Source organism: Bos grunniens, chromosome 21, assembly GCF_055505025.1.
Source record: "Bos grunniens cultivar Pamir isolate PY7600 chromosome 21, Bosgru_T2T1.0, whole genome shotgun sequence".
Lineage (NCBI taxonomy): Eukaryota > Metazoa > Chordata > Mammalia > Artiodactyla > Bovidae > Bos > Bos grunniens.
In genome coordinates, this window is record NC_141185.1 from 70358335 (window position 1) to 70379177 (window position 20843).

Here is a 20843-nt window from a genome sequence, read left to right on the forward strand (position 1 = left end):
TGTCATTTGAGACAAAGGCAGAGCCAGAAACTGTGTCCGAAACCATGGCGGATGGAGTTCAAGGAGAGCACGTGCCCTGCAGAACGGGAGGGGACATGGCCAGACTTGGTGGCAGAGCTCCTCCAGGGTGAGGGGCTGGTGTGTCAGAGGTGGGGAACCCCTGCTCCCGGGGTGGATGAGGTGAGTGTGAGGAGGACTGCGTAGACAGTGGAGGAAGGGGTGGGCATGGCCTCCTGCTCTTGGGGTTTTTTGGGTAATGAGGAGGGCTCTGGTGCCAGGACCCGAGGCCTAGCACAATTGGGGGGTTCAGATGGAGATGTCTGGGGCCTGGTCACCAGTCCCGTGTGTGTCAGTGAGAGTGAGAGATGAGAAGTGGAAGCAGCCATAGGGCAGGAGGGGTCGCTGTGCTCTGAAGACAGTGGGCCACAGTGGCTGGTACGAGGGGGGGGGTGTCTCCAGGAGGCAGCTCTGGAGGGGTCACAGCAGTGACTTAGCAGCACAGGTGGGGCCTCGGAGTGGAGCTTGCAGGCAGTGTGGGCTGGGTGGGGGGCACTATGCTGGCTCAGGAGGGAGGAAGTGGGGACTGAAAATTGGCTCAAAGGCAGGGCAGGCACAGCGTATTTGGTGGGACCTCCCAGAGGAATTGGTCACCTTGTCTCTGAGACCTTCTCCCAGAGGAAAGAGCTTCGGGTGAGGAGGGGGAGAGAGATGGAGGCTGCACCCTGCAAGGGGACTGGGAGCCGATGTTGGGGGGCGATCCAACCCGGAGGCCTCTGTGGCCCTCAGAGGACCCTCGAGGGTCTGCAGTCCACAGTGGGACTGTGTCGTACCCCCCACACCCAGTTCCCAAGTGTGCTCTAGCCCCAGACCCTTGGATGGAAGTGGAGCAGAGAAGGGAGCAGTTCTGTCAGGAGGGAGGAGAGATGGAAGGGAAGACAGGTGTGGCTCGGGGGGATTCCAGACTTCCATCTCTTGTGCAGCACAGTGTTTGCAAAACTGTCGAGCAGAGCAGCATGTGACCCCGAGCAGGCTGAGCTGGTGGTTGGCCCTGGCCACTCTGCAGACTTATGGGGTGTCCTGTCCTCGGAGGAGGGCCCTGTCTCCCGGGTTTAGGGACTCCTGCACGTGAAGGCACCACCCTCTTCCCAGAGACAAGACTGAGCAGAGCTGGGTGGTCCTGCAGTGCAGGCGGCTCACAGTCAAGGCGGGGCTGCCCTGCCTCTCAGCAGGCCCCTACTGAGTGAGCTCCTGGCACCTGCAGGCCCAGTCCTTAGTGCTCAGGCCCTGAGCATCTGTGCTGGGCCTTGTTCAGCCCAGAGTCTGGTGACACGCTCACCTCTGGTTTAATGGGAGACACCAATGGTGCTCAGCTCCGAGCTGTGGTTCGGACGCCTTTCTGCTGCGGGTTGTCTGATGCGCCTTTAAAAACACTGAGAGCGGTGCAGACAGTGTTCCAGGCAGACCTGTGTTTGTGATCCACGGACTTCACGTGGGAGAGGGAGGTCAGAGCAGGGGCGGGCGGAAGGGGAGGTGGGGTGCCAAGGGGAAGCAGAGCAGGTGCAGGCCCTGCCCTGGGACCTGAGAGTGGGCTCCAGGGGGACCCTGGACGCCCCAACCCCAGACAGCAGATCCTGTCCTAATCAGCTCCACACCCTCGCGTCAGCACTGCCTTCCCCACATACGGGAGTTTTCCAGCTGCTGGGGATGAGCCCTGAGTGTCTGCAGAGCAGCAGGCGGCCTGTTGCTATTGGAGCCAGGAAGGCAGTGCCCTCCCGGGGGCCCTTTTGCTGTGAAATTGCCAATCTTCCAAATGGACAGGCTTTGGCTCGACTGACATAGTGAGCTCTCTTTTCTTCTCACAGCGCTCTTCTTCCCCGTGTGTTTTAGCCGACCCCACTTGGGCAGCAGCCCAGACCTCAGGTCCCCTGTGGCTGGCCGGCCGGCAGACTCCTTGGGCAATGGGGCAGTACTGCGTTACCCCCAGAAAGGCCGGCTGGCAGCTCTGCACGACGAGCCATCCGAGGCAAGGACCCCACCGCCCCCTTCCCATCCCTGGTGGGCGTCTTGTGAGGCACCTGCCCCCTCACACTGTGGTCCTGAGGTGGGTTTGGAGCAAAGCGCTGATAGATAGCTTTACGTCTTCCCATTTTCCTTTTTCTGGCTAAGAGTTTACTTTGAAGGCATGCTTTTTTTTTTCCCTTAAAATAACCAATTTGGATAACTTGTGGCCTACTGTGAGGCCCAGCATGGTACTAATTAGCACAGTTTTGTAATTGTTCTACTAGTAAATGGATACACGTATCCATCAGCTTATAGTGAGAAGAATTCTCATTGGAAGTTTAAGTGCCTTTATATTTTCACCTCATTCATGACATGTATTTTTTCATACATGTCTGTGTTTTGAGCTTCCATATTCAGTGAGCAGTTAGTTTGGGCCAGACATGGTCAGAAGTAGGACTCCAGCAGTGAATTAAAAACTGTGTGTGTTCTTTATCCACTGCTACGTAATGAATCATTGCAAAGCTTAGTGACTTCCCAGGGAGCAGCTCACAGTCCACAGTGCCTGTGCATTGTAGCAGGCGGGCCTGGTTCAGGGCCTCCTAAGGGCACGGACATGGGAAGGCCCCCCAGGGCTGAATGTCAGGCTTTCAGACTCACCTGGCTGCTGGGGACAGGCCCAGGTCCCTGCCGTGTGGCTTTCCCATGGCCTGGCTTTCCTCAGAACACCCACTGAGAGTGAGAGCGCGGGGTTTAGCCCGGGGCCTTTTGCACCCTGGTCTAGAGGCCGCACACCTTCACTTCTGTTTGTGAGAGTGAGATGCAAAGTCCTGCCTCACTCAGGGGCTGAGCAGGAGTTGCCCCTTCTGCCTCTTGAAGGGAGGAGGATGGAAGAATTTGTGGACCCCTTTTTAAACCCGCACAGCCTGTTGAACAGTACTGAGCAGAGAAAGGAGACCAGAGTGCCTGAGTTGTCCAAGAAGAGGACGATCGTGTGTGAACAGGGTGGCCAGCGAGGTGACACCAGGAGGGTGACCTTGGACCAGAGACCTGGAGGCAGGAAGAGAAGTAGCCACTCGGAGATAGAAAAAGGGTCATGTCAACCAGCAGGGACAAGGGAGAGAGTGGGCCACATCAGGGAGGAGCCTGGGCTCAGGCCTGAGCAACTCGAGGCCAGAGCCTGTTTCCTGAGGTGAGCAGGGCTGCCAGGGTGGGGAGCTAAGACCCGGGCCTCAGCCCTGTTGAGGTGGACGAGCCCATGGGGTGTCCCGGGGACGTGTCAGGAGAACAGCTGAGTGTTCCAGCCTGCATCCGGGAGAGGACTGATTCAGCTCAGGGTGGACTTGGGGTCGTGGGCATACAGATGGCATTTAAAGGCACGAACATGGTAAAGTCACCAGGCGGGTGCCGGCGGAGAGAGATGGGGTGCAAGGGTAGGGCTGTGGGGCACCCTGCATTCCAAGGTTGAGAAGGGGTGCAAGGGACTGAGGAATAACCGCAGGGAGGGCAGGGCCTGGAGCCCAGGGAGAGACATGCTGCGGGGCAGGGGGGAGGGCGTGGGGGATGGCAAGGAGGGGAGGGGGCTTGGTAGCATGGGTTCCTGGAGCCCCCAGGGAGGTGCTCTGCAGGGCAGGGCACACCACCTGCTGGCAGAGACTTGGAGACCTGGCGGGGAGGGGAATCATAGAGGCTGCTCCCAGGGAGCTTTCAGAGACCCACAGTGGGTGCTGCAGGGAGCCCTGGAGGAGGAATCTGCTGGTTCCCCTTGTGCAATTGGAAGGCGAGAGAAGGGAGAGGATGTGCTGACCGGGCTGATGGGGGTGAACCCATACGCAGCTGTTTCGCTGGAGCGGAGCAGGAACGATGGCAGGTGGGTCTGGAGCCAGCGAAGAGGGTAGTCCAGCCCTGGGGCAGGGTCGTGACGAAGACAGGAGACGAGGGCACTGGCCACAGGGGACAGGGAGCCAGCAAGCCAGCACTTCGAGGCTGCCCCTCAGTTCCTTTGAGGTCATGTCTGGGAAAGAAGGCAGGACCTGGGTGACAGTGGGGCAAGGAGGAGGTTTGCAGAGAGAAGGGTGTGAGGTTTGAGAGCGGGAGGGCGGCACGGGGCCCTGCGGGCACTCTCCCGTGTGTCTCTGATGACAGAGCCGTCCTTGTGGTGCGAGGGTCTGTCGCCCAGAACAGCCCGAGGGCCTGTGTCCCAAGAGGAGAACTGCGGGGGGGCTGGCCCTCCCGTCTCCTGGCTGCCCCTGCTCACTCCTCTCTGTGGGTGTTCAAACCAGCCTGGGAAACGGAGGGCTGGGAGCCTGTGAGGACGGCACACTTCGGTGAACTGGTACCAGTGATGACCGCTGATAGGGACCCAGCGGCTACCGAGCTGAAGGGTTCTTTTTTCTTATTTTCCTCCAGCCTGGTTGATGGAGGCATGGATGTATTTTTGTAATTTTCGGCTTCTGTCTCTGACTCCATCAGCCCACCCTTGTGAATAACCTCATAGTATTGCCTGCCGTCCACGCTGAGACCTGAGTGTCACCAGGCCATCTAGGAACTGGATTTTCCCCCTGCCTGTTTCTTGAGTCCTGCCCGCTTAAGAGATGGCAGTGTCTCATGAGCATGGCCCATTTATCCACAGTCAGGGCTTCCATATAAAATTGGGTTCAGTTCCTGATAGACTTGAGCTGCCCTGAATGTCACAGATGAGATGTGGTCCTCTCATGCCCAGGTGCAGACCCTGAAGGAGCAGGACTGGGAGCGTGCACAGCAAGCCAGCGTGCTGGCCGACATGGCCTAGGCATTTGAGAGTAACGAGGGCGTGTCTGATGGGGAGGGCGACAGGGTCACCCTCTTCAGCTCGGCCACTCAGCTGTCGCCCAGCAGGCAGGCCGATGCCAAGACTCTGAGTGCGATGCTGCAGGAGCAGCTGGACGCCATCAACGAAGAGATCCGGTGGGTGATCCCGAACTCAGCTCCCCAGAAACTCGGTTTCTCTGAGGAGCTGTCTTCTTCTAGGGACGTCTGAGTGTTTCATGGTAAGAAACCTACCTCAGGTCTGCTTCAAGAATTTTCAGTCTTGAGATTGCCCTTGATTATAGAGCTCTGTCAGCTGGGGTGTTCTGTCCACGGTGTGGTGTCAGCACTCTGTGGGGGGGCGTGGTGGGGTATGCCCCCTCAGCTCTGAGCCCCAAGGGGAGTGAGGTGCCGAGGAGGTGTCCCCTGTGGCCCGTGCACCCTCCTGTGTCCCTCGGAGCCCCCCACCTTCTGGTGAAAAGCCACCTGGTGAAAGCTGGGGTTTTGGGGTTGGCAAATTCCCACTCAGATCTGCATTTTCCTTTTTAACTTAATGCAGTGTGAAGATTGGCTTGTTGTAAGACAGTGGTCCAAGGACATGTGTTTGAGTTTTTCTCATCTCATCAGTATATTTAAGATGTTTTCTTTAGACACCGTCTTGGCAGTTATAACAATTTACAAAATGGGATAGAATCCAAAGGCCTTCCTCGTGGTGAGCAGGGGGCCTTGGTTCTGGGTGCAGCTAGGTGGCTGGGGGCCCTGAGGCCTGCCTGGTGCCACACCCGCACAGCTATGCACATGTCCCAAGTCCACGTTCAGAGTGGCTGCAGGCTGGTGACCCTGCACAGGACCAGGCAGAGCTGCTGCTCAGGCTGTTCTCATCACGTCAGCCCAGGCCGAGGTGCCCATTCCTGTCGGCCGAGCACGGGGGCCAGGGGAAAGGCAGGGGATGAACGGGACAACCAGCAAAAGCAGGTGGTGCCACCTGCCCATTTGATGCCAAGACAGACAGCTTTGTGGGCTGTGTACAGATGAGCTCAGAAAGATGGTCTTTCTGCATCCGTGCAGGAAGTATGGAACGGTTATATATTAATATTTTTATTTTTACAGCAAGTTGTCAGGTAAAAGTGATTTTTCCTTATGGGACAAGTTGACTTGATGTAAATGGTAAATTCTGTCCATCAACTTGTTATCAACAGTGGAAAACTTTCAAGATGTGAAAGTAGAAGTGAAGCTGGAGAGTTTACTTCCTGTAAGAATCTTGTATTTTAATTTGAAAATAACTTTATTTGCATAATCGTGTATTTAAACTGCCATATAAAATCATCCACCACACATTAGGGGAGAAGAGCAGAAACTGAATTCTAGGTTAATGCAGCACATTGACATGAATCCAGAAACTCACACAAAGCTGGTGGAGAACTTCATTGAGTGATGCGTTTGTACATATACAACCTTTAAAAAAAAAAAAAAGATCAACTCAGCACTTCATCTGGTCTGGAGACTTGTGTTTAGAAACTCCAGCTTGTTCTTGAATCGGTGTTTTGATTGTACAGAGTTCCCGATTCCCAGTAGAAAAGACTTGAGACACTGACGTGCATTTCTGCCCTGAGAGCAGGGGAGGTAAAAGTTGTCAGCTTGAGGTATCTCCTCACAGGGAGAGAGTCGCCACCAGGGCCCCTTCAGAATGTTAGAGTAAATAAGTGAAATCAAGTGTGAATGATCAAGGACAGTTTGTAAGACTCAACACTAAGTTATTCTAAGTTTGAGAATATTCAAAAGAGGAAAAGTAGAACCTTTTGGCTGAGATGTTAATTGAGCAACTGTTTCTGGAATTTGCTTATCATGACACAGAATGCTAGCCCAAATTTGTTGTCCAGACACATTCCTCTGCTGACAAAGGCAGGTGACGGGGTTTATTCTATTTTAGGTTGATCGAAGAAGAGAAGGAGAACACGGAGCAGCAGGCCGAGGAGACTGAGAGCAGGGAGGGCAGGGGGAGCTTAGGCAGCCTCCGTCGTTTTAAATCAGTGAGCTGCCTCAACCTGCTTCCCGCCTCCTCGCATGCCGGCTCCTGCCCGCCCCACAGTGGGCACTCCAAGCCCCGAAGGAGGCAGCACAGCCCAGCCCAGGAGGGACACCGGCTGGGCATCATGACTCTGGTATGTGTCTGCCTCCTCCCTGCCGCATCCTTCCCCCAGGACACTGGTTTTTTTTTTTCTTTGTTTGTTTTTTGGTTTTTCTCTTTTTACCCAGAAGAAAATCAGGTACATTTGCTACGCTCAGAGGTCTAAAAGTTTTTAAACTGCCTAGTCTGTAATCATTCCACAATGGCACAGTGACAAATTAGTCTGGATATTTGGACCACTACTTAGCACGTCATCATGAACTCAGCCAGAGCCTGCCTCTGTAACATTGGGCCTGGCCTGTACTGGGCACAGCAGCTGCAGGGAAGTTTCTGTTCTCAGGGAGCAGACAGCTTCGTGAAAGTAACCATAGGCAGCTCTCATGGTGTGGGAAAGCCGTGCAGCACATTTTCCATTGGGGATGCCTGGCTGCAGGGTGCATGGCATGTGGTGGGAACAAAACCAAGAATCTACACTGGTCTGCTTGCTGATGGACCTGGCCACGCACTCAGGCCAGCTCTGCATGTGAAACCAGGTTAAAAGCCCAGGGCCCCAGGGCCCCAGGGCCCCAGGGAAGACATCGGGCTGCCTCACTTTTCCAAGTCTAAAACTGGGATGATGACCTAGGGCTTTTGGTGACAGAGTGTGCAGCTCTAAAGCACATGTTCCAGCTTTCTTGTGTGTTTAGCTTAGGTTTTGTGAGTGCATTGCTATTTACCCCGTGAAATCATGTATACAACACTCTGCTTTGTAACTGGACTTGTATTATCTCTTTTTTCTGTTACCATCCATTTCATGTTAGCTGCATTGTTAGTCAGCTTATAATTAAATTAACCGTGAATCATTTTAGCAGCCTGTGAAGTGCTAACTAGTCCATTTTGTGGTCTTTTGACACACTGTTTTTATAATTTGCATCATTGGCTAATTAGTTGATATTTAAAATTATTTGATGATTTCTCTGTGGTTTCATGCTTGATTTCTTTCCGAATGTTTGTAAAAGAACAGTTCTGTATGTTTTCCTCGCTGTTGGAGTTATCTGACAGTGTGTCTGCTTTCATCATTGGTTTTGATTTCCTCTCTCATCCTGTTGTCTTCTTAGTCGTCATCAATCCAGACCCCCCTCCCCAGCCCCCGAGGCTGTAGTTTACCCATCCATCTCCCCTCCCCCGTACCCCCACTTGCTCTGGTCATAGCCATGCTGTGGTCCAGTGTGTGTCCCCTTAGTCGGGTTTGTGCTCATTAAATGGAGTTTTTCCCCCATAGCAGTAATTTGAATTGGTTTATCACTATGCAGTTACAGGAGAAGGCAATGGCAACCCACTCCAGTACTCTTATCTGGAAAATCCCATGGACGGAGGAACCTGGTAGGCTGCAGTCCATGGGGTCCCACAGAGTCAGACACGACTGAAGCGACTTAGCAGCAGCAGCACGAAGTTATAAACATAATGTAGATGGATCCTAAACTACATATCATGTGTAATTCATAAATAAGATTGTGCTTACATAAAGAAATGATCCTCTTAAGTGTAGAATTAATAGACTTTTAGATATGCAGATGGCATCACCCTTATGGCAGCAAGTGAAGACGAACTAGAAAGCCTCTTGATGAAAGTGAAAGATGAGAGTGAAGAAGTTGGCTTAAAGCTCACCATTCAGAAAACTAAGATCATGGTATCCGGTCCCATCACTTCATGGGAAATAAATGGGGAAACAGTGTCAGACTTTATTTTTTGGGGCTCCAAAATCACTGCAGATGGTGACTGCGGCCATGAAATTAAAAGACGCTTACTCCTTGGAAGGAAAGTTATGACCAACCTAGATAGCGTATTAAAAAGCAGAGATATTACTTTTCCAACAAAGGTCCATCTAGTCAAGGCTATGGTTTTTCCAGTTGTCATGTATGGATATGAAAGTTAGACTGTGAAGAAAGCTGAGCACCAAAGAATTGATGCTTTTGAGCTGTGGTATTGGAGAAGCCTCTTGAGAGTGAGTCCCTAGGACTGCAAGGAGATGCAACTAGTCCATTCTAAAGAAGATCAGTCCTGGGTGTTCATGGAAGGACTGATGCTAAAGCTGAAACTCCAGCACTTTGGCCACCTCAAGTGAAGAGTTGACTCATTGGAAAAGACTCTCAGGCTTGGAGGAATTGGGGGCAGGAGGAGAAGGGGACGACAGAGGATGAGATGGCTGGAGGCATCACTGATTCGATGGACGTGAGTTTGGTCGAACTCCAGGAGTTGGTGATGGACAGGGGGGCCTGGTGTGCTGCGATTCATGGGGTCACAAAGAGTCAGACACGACTGAACGACTGAACTGAACTGAACTGACACAATATCCTTTCTGTGTTGGTGCTTGTATTTAAGACTGTAAATCTCATCAGCTTTTGCACAGTTAATGTCTCTATTAGACTCGTTATAAAAGTATCTTCTATGGTTAATAAAATGTAAAGACTGCACCTGCTATTATGCTAGCTTTCATTCTTACATATTTTCACAGGGAACTTGCTTTAATGAATTTATTTTGAGAAGTTTTAAATCAAATTCTATGTCAGGATTTTACACTAATGTCCAATAGGTGGTTAGATTTGTTCAGTGTTAAACTAGGTATTATGGTAACTTATTCATTAGTTAAATTACTAATTTAAAGTATAACATGTTTTTTATTAAGAGAAACTAACATATAGAGAAATTTGGCTGAAAATAGACAACTGTTAAGGCCCTTTGTTGTACAGAATGCTGTGCTTTAATAAATCATGATGTTGTAATAGAATGGTATCTTCCTGAGTAATAATTTATAGTGTTTCTCTAGTAAATCTTGAATAGCTTATTTAACTTCTGTGGTCAAAAAAATGTTCTGTTTCCAGTCACATGTTCTCTAAATCTTCATGTCACTTACATGTTTGCCATCATTTTTGCTTTACTGTATTTGCCTATACGGATTCTTGAAATTTTAGCTTCAAAGTCGCAATAAATCTGGTTTATTTTCATTTCTTTGCATGCATCTATCAGCCTAGTGATTTAAGGAAGCAGCGTCGAAAGGTAAACTATTTAGTAATTTAGCAGGCCTTTGTTTCTCTGTGAAGTATTGAAGAGTCCTTATCATTTAACATGAATTAACAGTGTGTGGTTATGTCCTGGTGAATAATTGATGTTTTAATGGAAGTAATGAAACTCACCCACCACTTAAAATGTGCTGATGGTTCTGTTGGAAATTGGTCATTCATTGGGACAATTGTAACAGTTTGCCTTTCTCCTACTTGTTTGCCTTCTGATCATCTCATGCTTTTTTATAATAGACATAGTATTATTTATTATTTTTAAAATTTTCTTTACTTATTTTTTTGGCCATGCTGCACAGCTTATGGGATCTTAGTTCCTCACCCAGGGATCAGACCAGTGTCCCGGCAATGAAAGTGCCAAGTCTTAACCTCTGGACCACCATGGAATTTCTGCTTAGTGTTTTCATATAAGAAATGACTGGAAAAAAAAAAAACTGAAAAAAAAAAAAAGAAAAGAAATGACTGAATCAGTCATAGATGTTAGATTTGAGGGAAGCCAATTTAATGATGGTGGGTAGCAGTGTGCAGGAGACTCTATGTGCCGGGCACATGCTTTCCGAGTCTGTCATCTCATCCCCAGGTGAGGTCCAGGCTACTGCTATCCTCATTCAGCAGACATAGACACTGAGGCTTAGCGAGGCCAGGCACCCTGCCCAGGCTCTCACACCCAGCAGTGTGGTGTGGACTGGTCTGATCAGAGCCTGGACACTTAACCGTGGTGCTGTCCAGCCCGCTTTCCTCCAGAGGCTCTCGTGTCCATCACGGCATCCCTGATGGAGGGAGCATCAGGAGGGAGTCCTCTGCCTCTCCCCTCAGGTCACCTGGATGAGGCCCGTTATTGGAATCCAGTGCCCTAAGGGCTGGCCTTCCTTGTCCCTCTCCTGCTCCCAGCCCGCTGACTGAGCACTCCTGGGCCTTTCTGCAGGACTGGGGCAGCCACGCTGCAGTTCAGGCAGCTCAGTGCCCAGGAGCCCTTCTGCTGGACACAGCAGAGCAGCGCCACTCCCCTGGGGTTGGTGACCTGGGTGTGCCGCTCGCCCGCTCTGTGGCCTGCTTTGCCCTTCTGTTCAGTGAGGGCATGGCACTGCCCATCCTAGCCACATATGGCACCAGTGGGGCAGCTCCCATCCTGGGGGAGGGCAGCCAGGCTGCGGACACAGAGGCCTTCCTCAGGAGGAGGCCCAAGGGAAGGGGCTGGCCTGAGCCCTGACTCTGAGGCAGGTGTTTGTCTCCACTGAGTCCATATTCAAGCCAGGTGTGTCACTTGCCTGCTCTGTTCGTTGCTGTTTTCTGATTTTTATAAATGCTTATTTTAACTTGAATTTGAGATCGATCCCTGTTCAGTTCCATGTGGATAATTTCTAGCCTTTGTAGCCTTCTGTTGTCTGAGGGTTCTTGTTAGAGCTCAGGGGAGGCTGCCCAGTTTATCCAGCTGCTGTTAAATGAGTTCAGCTGTATTTTACACTAACTCACTTTGTTGTCACTGCACAGGATCAATATTCTTTACAGAATCCCAGTAAAAAGGCACAGGTCAGTTGGTTGAAACAATGCACTCATTGTTTATAAAAATACATACCATGCATGTCTCCTAAAACCTCCCCTGGCTTAACCACACACCCAGATGATCAGTGAGAGCTGTCTGGACCTTGAGGGGTTAATCTGTTCCCACACTGTCTTTCCTTTCCTCACACCCAGGACCAGCGGAAATGCCGGGAGTCCAAGAGAGATCATCTTTTTTTTTTTTTTTTTTTAATTAGTTTAATTTTTAATTGAAAGATAATTGCTTTACAGAATTTTCTTTTCTGTCAAACCTCAACATGAATCAGCCATAGGTACCCATATATCTCCTCCCTTTTGAACCTCCCACCGCTCTAGGGTGATATAAGATCATCTCTTAGTGAAGACCTGGGGGTGCCTTATGGAAACCACTGTGAGCAAATGACACTCGAACTGTGTGTAAGTACTTCAGTGGGTAGCCCCGAGTCTGTATGTTACCGAGAAATACGATCCAGGCACATGGTGTTCGCATGGAGGGGTTAGGTACCTTTTCTGTGTTTCTCTTGTTGTCATGGGTTCCAGTAACCTGCATCATCACTACAAATGATCTTGGGTGGTGGCACAAGCTGTGTCTTCTTCTCCTTCAAACAGAAAGGTCTGGACGGCTTTGCTGAGAGGTTTTGTACTCCAGCTGTGGTGCTTCTGAGCAGCATCTGGCGATGAGCACAGTCAGGGCAGTTCATGCCATGCAGGGTTCACTGTGCCAGCGTCACTCTGCTGTCCTGCCCGGTGGGGCCATCTGGTCGCTAGATTCCAGGGAGGGCGGAGGCCGGCTGCAGGGATGCTGCCTTCTGGGGTCTCTGCACTCAGTCAGATGCTCTCACTGCCCCATAGCCCTGCTTCTTTTGAACAAGACACTCCTTTAAGATGGCATTAAGCTAGAACAAGGGTTTTTTTTTGTACTTGGGGGAAAGCATAGCTAATAGATTTTCAAATAAGTTTCTGGTTATAATGTAAAGCCTGTGTGATTACTATTTTCAAAACAGTCTATTGTTAGCCAGTTTGACACTTACTTCACTCCCTCAGCTGCCAGCTTTACGGGAAGAGGTAGGAGATGACAAGACCGCCATCAAATGTGAAACCTCGACCCTCGCCTGGCCGCGGTCCCTTCGGCTGGGCCGCCTGCACACGGGGGCACTGCACACAGCCACCCATGAGGACCTCAGGGACGCCCACAAGTAAGCGGCCTGTGTGCACGTCATCAGTTTCAGGAGCCCTGTGCCTCTTGTCTTGAAAGAGTTGCAAGGATGATTTTAAAGGAATACAGGGTTCAGTGCCTGTGTTTAGTGGTGAACTTCAGGTGCTGGGGAAACAGAGCTCAGTGACCTCAGTGATTTTAGAAAACGTTCATCTCTACAGATTGACTCCTGTGGGAGCTTTCTTCCTGCTCTTGGTAGAGGTCTGCCCAGCCTGGGGCACGATCCTGATGGTGACGGTCCCGTGCCTCTCAGGTTTGCCCTTGAGGGTCCCTCCCTTTTCCACAGGGGTCTCCTCTCAGGAGACCCTGTCCCCTCCTGTGACTGACACTGTCCTCATTCAGACCACAACCTGCTGAGCTCCCGTCCTGAGTCAGGCAGCACTCAATGGAGGGCACGTGTGGTCACCTGACCAGCAGCGCTGCACGGTGACCATCACTCTCCTGCCACAGCCAGGGATGGTCACCCTGTGGGAGGCGGGGGGGCGGGGGACCTGCCCAGAGCAAGGGAGCTCGCCTTCTCCTGGAGCGTCGTCCTTTCTGAGCAGCGACCCTGAGGGAGGGTCGGAGCGCCCTCTGCACCAGCTGGCATGGAGTCAAGCCCTCCTTGGGGGAGAGCTCAAGGCAGAGAATCTCAGCTTCCTGGCGTGGTTGTCTGAGGCCGGGAGCCTGCATTGCTTGTGTGGAGTGTGGTTGGTGAAGGAGACTCCTTCAGCTGTGAGGTTGAAGTGCGGGGGTTGCTGGGTGCCCATTTCTATCAGTAGCTCTTGTGGAGGGGTGTGTGTTTGCACGAGGGTGCCAGTTAAAGGTTGTTTTCTCTCCCCAAAGCTCAACAGGCTCTCAGGACAGCCCCAGGAACAACCCCAGCAGCAGCACCAGCAGGCAGGACTCGCTGCACAAAGCCCCAAAGAAGAAGGGCATCAAGTCCTCCATCAGCCGCTTGTTTTGCAAGAAGGAAAAGGGCCAGCCTGAACACCCCGGCAAGGAGGAGTTAGGACGAGGTGGGTGCTTCACCGTTCAGAGAGAGGAAGGCCTGCAGGCATGTCCCTTCTGTGTCTCCCCTGTCGTCCCCATGAGGCTCCTGTCACTCACGCTGGGGGTCCTCCTCGGAGCAGGAGCAGAGGAGGCATCTATCTTCTCAATGGGTCTGAGATGATCGGATGAGTTAATGAGTGGATGGGTGGATGGATGGATGAATTGAGTGGATGGATGGATTGATTAGTGAGTGGTGGTTGGATGAACAGATGGCTGGCTGGATGGGTGGATGAATGGAGCATGGAATGAATAAAGCAGATGATTGTATTCCAATGCTAGAAACATATTCTATGAAATTGAGTAGGAGCTAGAAAGTGATTGTTTCATCCTAACAGTGACACGTGTTTGGAAACGGCCTAAGTGCTCATCAGTGATGGGTGAGGTACAATCTGTGGACATCCAAAGAACAGCCCGCCCTCTTTCCTGCCACCTTCCCCATTCCCAGGAGCTCATCCGGGGGTTCTGCCCATCACCCCCACCCCATCCCACAGCCATGCAGGTCCTCCTGGGGTCCCCTCATCACACAGGGTTATCATCAGGCCCCCATCTCACTCAGCTTCCTCTCCTTGAGGACAGCGTATGTTCCTGCCTCTTCAGCCACAAATTTGTTGAGTCTTGTTTGTGCTGGGTGTGGGATTTTCAGGGGAAAGTAAAGCAGATGCGGTCTGGAACACAGTTAAATGACAAGAGAGAAAAAAGAGCAGATTATTAAATGCTATCCCTATTATTAATAAATACAATGCTGAGATGGATGGTGCATTGATTATATACCAGATGCTGTGTGTGCCCCTTACCAAGCAGGTGCTGCCCCCTCCCGATTTACAGAGGAGAACACAATGACAGTCACGTGGTTAGGGAGAGGTGAGGGCAGGTTCACACCCAGTGGGACCAGGCACTTTGCCGAGCCCCAGCCACCTCTCTCTTGGATGAAATAGGAATGAAATGGCTCTATGGCATGATGATTCAATGGACATGAGTTGGAGCAAACTCCAGGAGATAGTGATGGACAGGAAAGCCTGGAGTGCTGTAGTCCACAGAGTGGCAAGAGTCAGACACCACTGAGCGACTGAACTAAAACCTGGGTGTGTGCTAACCTGCTCCAGTCTTGTCTGACTCTGTGACCCCAGGGACTGTAGCCCACTAGCTCCTCTGTCCATGGGATTCTCCAGGCAAGAAGACTGGAGTGGGTTGCCATGCCCTCCTCCAGGGCGTCTTCTCGACCCAGGGATCAAACCCACATCTCTCGTTATCTATTGCATTGGCAGGCAGGATCTTTACCCCTAGAACCACCTGGAAACCCCCAGTGGATGCTGACAACTAGAATTGCAGAAAATAAGGGCTGCTCCTAAGTTAAACTGGAAGAGCAGCAAGCACAGGTTGTAAAGAGGAAAACACATGATGAGCGACAACAGCGCCGAGAGAAACAAGGGATGCGTTCACCCACCTAAAGAAAATATCTGTGCCATTCGGACGAGGAGCCCATCAGCCCTTTGAGGGACAGTTGGAACCAGAGTGAAAACCGAGGCCATGGTCAGCAGTGCCCACCACATGGCCTGGGTGGCGTGGTGTCCACTCACCAGGCTTCCTGCATCCCCAGAGCTGCTGGCAGTAACATCTCAGTGCCAGGCCAGGCAGCATCCCCGTGTGAGCTAAGGCATCACTGCTCTCCTTCCAGTGCTGCTCTGGGGCCCTCTGTGGGCGGCCACCCTCATCCCCTGCTCTGCCACCCGCTAGGGCCCAGCTCTCCCCCTGTGATCTTTTCAGGCCTTGAGCTTGGGTGTTCCCAGCCCTCTGCCATGCCAGACTGGGATGCAACTCAGGACTTGGGCTTGAGATATCAAGGAGGCCGTGAATCTGGAAGGACACTGCCCTGGGGCCTGTGAGAGAGCAGGAGAGCAAAGCCCCCACGGGGAGGAAGCAGAGCTGGGGAACGTGCCCACAGCCTCCACCGCCTCCTGAACAAGTGCCTCTTCTTTGTCTCTCCTTGACCTGAAACAAACCCCAGCTGCTCCTGCTCCGCAGGTGATTCCTAAAGATGCACCTCCTGCCAGAGCTATTGTCCTGCTGCTCTGGGGCTGCCTGAGTGTGCTCAGGAGCATCAGACAAGTAGGGCTGCCACACCTCATACTGGAGGTGGGGGGCCTGAAACTGGGAAGGGTCAGAAGTGGGGGGAGGGTCTGAGAGTGGGGGAGGGCCTGATGCTGGACTAGGGCCATGATAGTGGACTGGGGTCTGATGCTGGACTAGGGTCTGATGCTGGACTAGAGTCTGATGCTGGACCAGGGTCTGATGCTGAGGGAAAGGTCTGATGATGGTGGGCAGCCTGCTCCCAGATGTACATGGAATTGAGGATAAATCTCTATGAGAAATATGTTTTTCATACTTTCCTGACCAGCTTGCTATCTTCTTTTTAATTTAAGGATAATTTTGTGCAATATCGGTTGATTTCTGCCATACATCAACATGAATTACCATAGGTGTACATATGTCCTGTCCCTCTTGAATCTCTCTCCCACCTCCCTTTGTTACATTCTTGTTTCTATGGATATATGAATAATAAAGACTGTTGACTAAAATAACATGAAAAGCTCCCACACACAAGTGTGCACATGCACACTCCCTAGTGCATCATTCAGATCCACGTCAGGGTTGCCCTCGGCCACCCCGCCCTGGGACCGACAGCAAGCCACGACACCTGAACTTTTTTCCCACTCTCAGCCCACTGCCCGCACCTCAGCAGCAGAGGGGCCCTGTTCCCACAGATGCTGAAGTGATGGAGCCTCTTGTCTCTGGAGCCAAGGGCATGAACACACCGTCGGTTGTCCTCTGGGGACACCTATGCTTCCACCTTCTGGCCCTTCCATTGTATCCATCTGTTTCTCTTAACAGAATGTCCGTGTGATGACCCAGGCTCCCATTACCAGCTCTGGTCTGTTCTCAGTGAGAGTACAGCTTACCCTCAGCACTCTTTATTCGCCCTGGGAAATTTTGCTTCAGTACTTTATTGAAAGAAAGCAATAAATAATACTGTGACAAAAATAGTTCAAAAGTAGACTGTACATACTTTGTCACATATTCGGGAAGTTCACAAAAGATTAATAGGAAAATAGAACGATAACAATGAATTGTACAAGTAAATTAAAGGCAGAACCCACATGTAAAGAGACATGCTGTCTTTGTCTACCAAGATACCAGCTGCATAATATCACACCATGACCTGAACGCATCTCTTGCTGGCTTTTTTAATGTGCTGCTGAAAAAGTAAAAATTACATTTGCTACTTATACAATCCAGAATGCCTATGTCCTCACAATCTAAAAATGTACACCTAGGTCCATTCTTTAAACATGTTTACAAACAGAGGCAAAAAGATGATTTACATAAAAATAAGGCCTTTGTCAGAGCTGCACTACACTGTCTGTCTGGGAAGTGGCACCTTCACTGTCCAGCTCGATGGCTCTGCAGTGGGTGCAGGGCATCACGATTGGTCCCTGAAGAGTCTCACCAGAGAGCAGGGATCCAGGTCCACAGAGACTAGGTTATGGGAGAGATTTTCATAGTCTTCTAGTCATCCTTTCAGCCCAAATTTCATTAGAAGCTCACATTTAACACCCAGTACTTTTAAATCACTTCACGCTGCAGACAAAAAGCATTTCTTGCTAGAAAAAGTACAGTTTAGGCCAGTTGTTAACATCCAACAACAATTGGTTGAAATTAAGTTTGCTTATTTCAGAGTGATTGTTGGAGAGCTTGGTTACATTCTGGAAGGATAATGCACACCGTGTCATGATGATTTTACAATTGCAGGGAAACCCCTTCTCTCATGGTTTAACATTTAAAAATTAAGCAATAATTACAATAAATGCATCATTTACAAAAGCCCTATATTTGTTCATAGGATTTATACAGACAAGCACTACAGTACATTCATTTGAAAGACTAAAATCAGGTATCAGAACATGAACTGATCTGAAAGGATATTTATAGCCTGAATATATAAGAAAAGTAAGTAATAATATAAATGAAGTCATAACTTTACATAAATATCAGAAACATTAAATTCTAAAATATTTTCTCTATGGTATTCATGAATTTTTCACTAATTAAAAACCCTGTAATATCTTCGGGTCCATGTAACAAGTATTAACAGAGTAAAGATTCCATCGAGTTCAAAATGTAGTCTTTGTTGTGTACTGGATGCTGTATAATCATCTGGAGAATTAGTGCAGGTAAACTGGAAACAAACACACAGACAAGTCAGTTCTGGGTGGGCAGCTGGTGCCGGAGTCCCTGCCCCTCCTGATAGCCCCACCCCCCACCCCATTCAGGGCTTCAGCTGCTTTGAGAATTCAGAGAAACATGGAGGACCAAGCAGATCAAGGAGAGAACTCTGTAGTTGACTTTATTCTGACATATAGCTAAAAGCTCCTGGTAAAAAAAAACTCAAAAGCCCAATCCAGCTTTCTAGCTGAGATGTGAACAGGACAGAGCAGACAGCCTCCTGCCCTCAGAGCCACTCAAGCAGGGCTGGTCCCCAGGGCCGGACCCACCAGAGGACCACCCAGAGCAGCACCTGCAAAGGAGGGTGGCCACTCAGCAGCAGCCGAGTCCCAGATGCCGGTGCACCTCCATGTGAAACACTGGCCTCTGCACAGAGAGGCCCAGGGCAGGGCAGCCTCCTGAACCCTGATACTCTGGGCCCTGTTCCCTCTGAGAACGTGCACGCAGGGCGTGGCCGGCAGCACTGCTGCTGTGGGAAGGACACCTATGCACCCCTTCTCGAGGGGCGTCGGCCATGCTCTGACCAGTCCGGCGGCAGCAGGGTGCCAAGGTCACGTTGTCTGCTGCTGAGGGCTCTCCCAGGCCAAGCTCCAGAGACCCGCTGACCCTCCACTCCCCAGGGCGTGGGCTCTGTGCCCCTGCGGGACCAGGCCAGCCTGTACTCACCCTGAAGCTCATCAGGAGCAAGTCCTGACTGTAGCAGAATCCAGCCTCTTCGTTCCGGCCAGGCTGCCTGGTCCCATGAGCGTAGGAGGAAGGGTGCAAACACAGAGTGTGGTTAGTCGTGCAATGTCACACAGGGCACGAGGACACACAACGCACACCCGCAGCAGTGCCCACTCCTACTGAAGGTCTGGGGAAACTTCTAGAAGGTGGATGAGCTGGAGAGAGCAAGACTGGGGGCTGCCACGTGGGGGTCCCTGCCACCCGGGATGGGGGGAGGGTGGTCAATGGCACATTTGATGACATAAACGCTGTCATGGGGACATATACTCCATGTCAGCAGCTGCCAGCCTCTCCTTAGACCTACGGATTCACAGATTCCACACAGTCTATTGTTATTCAATTTTACACTTATCTCATTCCCTTAGCTGCCAGCTTTACGAGAAGAGGTACGAGATGACAAGACCACCATCAAATGTGAAACCTCGAGATCAGATGAGATCAGTCGCGTTCAGGGTGGTATGGCCGTAGAAGGAGGCGGCTCCTGCGGGGCACCCTAAGAGCCCTGTGCTGCACCTCCCTTTCGCTCTGACCTGCAGGTCGGGCCAGCCGGCCGCACCTCTCCACGGGGCGCACGCTGTACTTGAGCCGAACAACCTGTGACCAGACCCTGGCGGCCAATGCCGCCACACCCCCGAACACCGCCACCCTCCCCCCGCCCAACACCACCACCCCATGGCCAGCAAAGGCCTGGCCAGGTCCAGCGGCCCAGAGGGCTTCCGGGACCCCCAGCGGCAGGCCGGGCGTGCATGCGTGCGGGGCCTGGGCGGGTGGGCTGAGGGGCTTGGAGGTCTTGGCGCCCTCCCACCCTGGGCCTCTCCAGGCCCAGCCGCACTCTGTGAGCCGGGCCTCCCCCCATCCCGATCACTGATCAGGGCCACGTGGCCTGGAGGTGTCTGGCTTCCAGCCCCGCCGCCCACCCCCTGCAGCCCGTGGGCCTCTGAACCTCCTGCAGGCCTAGGCGCAGCACAGCCAGGGCCCTGAGCACCCATCCTGCCCATTATCTGCCCGGTGCCCAAACCCACCGGGAGCCACGGAGGCACAGTCCACCGGTACTCCTCAGCCCTGCCCCTTCGCCCTACCGAGGCCCCCCTTGCCCCCACAAAGCCCGCCAAGCACTCGACCTTCCTGAGAGAGCAGATGAGCGACAGGCAGGCACACGGACAGACACACAGACAGGAGACAGCCGGCCGGTGCAAGCTCATCAGCCAGAGCCATAGCACCTGTGAGAGGCCGGGGCCAGAGGAACGGATGGGCGCCGGGTGTCAGGAGAGACAGAGGCAGAAAGAGACGAAGGTTCAGAGACAGACTCCAAGACAGCGAGAAGGAGATACAGACAGACAGACATACACGTGCACGCACGCGCACACACACACACACACAGGGAGGCAGAGACAGAGAGAGGGAGACGCAGAGCGAGTGACAGAGAAACAGCAAACGGAAGACAGACAGGGGAGAGAGGATGGCATCGGATCCGAGACAGACACACTGGCACAGCCCGAGAGGCACCTCAGAGGGAGGCCACACACAAGAAGCAGATTCCCCAAGGGAGGGGGCATCAGCCTTGGGCCAGGCCCCGGCTGGACGCGGTGCCCTGGGGCTGGCAGTCACCCGTGGGGACCCCAAGACTTCCTCGAAGCCGAGGTCTCAAAGGTCCCCTTCAGCCTGGCTACCTAAGGGGAGACCCAGCCCCCATCCCCAGGCCAGAGGGTGAGTGTGTGAGCATGTGTGTGAGTGTGTCAGTGTGGGGTTGGGTCGACTTGGGGCCGGGTGGATACCCAGAGTGGAGGGGGGAGGGTGTGGAGGCCAGGGGTTGGGAAGCTTGCGTGTCCTCTTGCTGTCTCTCTCTCCGTCTTTCTCCATCTCCCTTACCTGTGGTTTCCAGCTCTTGACCTGTCTCGGCGGCAGGGCGTGTGTGTGTACTTCCAAACCCAAAGCAACTTTCTGTGGAGACGTAGTGAAGGGTAAATGCACTCTTACTCATCTGATATATCCTAAAACACTGGACATGTCTGGACTCAAACTTTCAGGGCCGCCTTCCTGCCACCTCTGGCAAGCATTGATGGTGCAACAACTGTAATTC

The 20843-nt window shown here is 51.9% G+C and overlaps 1 protein-coding gene, 1 long non-coding RNA gene and 1 pseudogene across 2 annotated transcripts; 2 read left to right on the top strand and 1 right to left on the bottom strand.

Moving 5' to 3' along the window:
* LOC147349945 (ankyrin repeat domain-containing protein 26-like) overlaps positions 1 to 20843 on the top strand; it is a 510210-nt pseudogene that overhangs the window by 461016 nt on the left and 28351 nt on the right.
* Positions 744 to 14507, top strand: LOC147349965 (uncharacterized). Its single transcript, XM_086365446.1, has 10 exons — positions 744 to 939; positions 1863 to 2023; positions 3732 to 3868; positions 4144 to 4333; positions 4790 to 4944; positions 6716 to 6947; positions 11845 to 11925; positions 12553 to 12704; positions 13550 to 13722; positions 14092 to 14507. The coding sequence occupies exons 1-10, from the start codon at positions 744 to 746 to the stop codon at positions 14466 to 14468; spliced, it is 1854 nt and encodes a 617-aa protein (XP_086221572.1). The 3' UTR covers positions 14469 to 14507.
* On the bottom strand, positions 15825 to 20763 carry LOC147349966 (uncharacterized). Its single transcript, XR_015150620.1, has 3 exons — positions 20633 to 20763; positions 18704 to 18770; positions 15825 to 17990 (listed from the first exon to the last, which is right to left on the bottom strand). It is a non-coding gene; the product is annotated as an uncharacterized LOC147349966 (long non-coding RNA).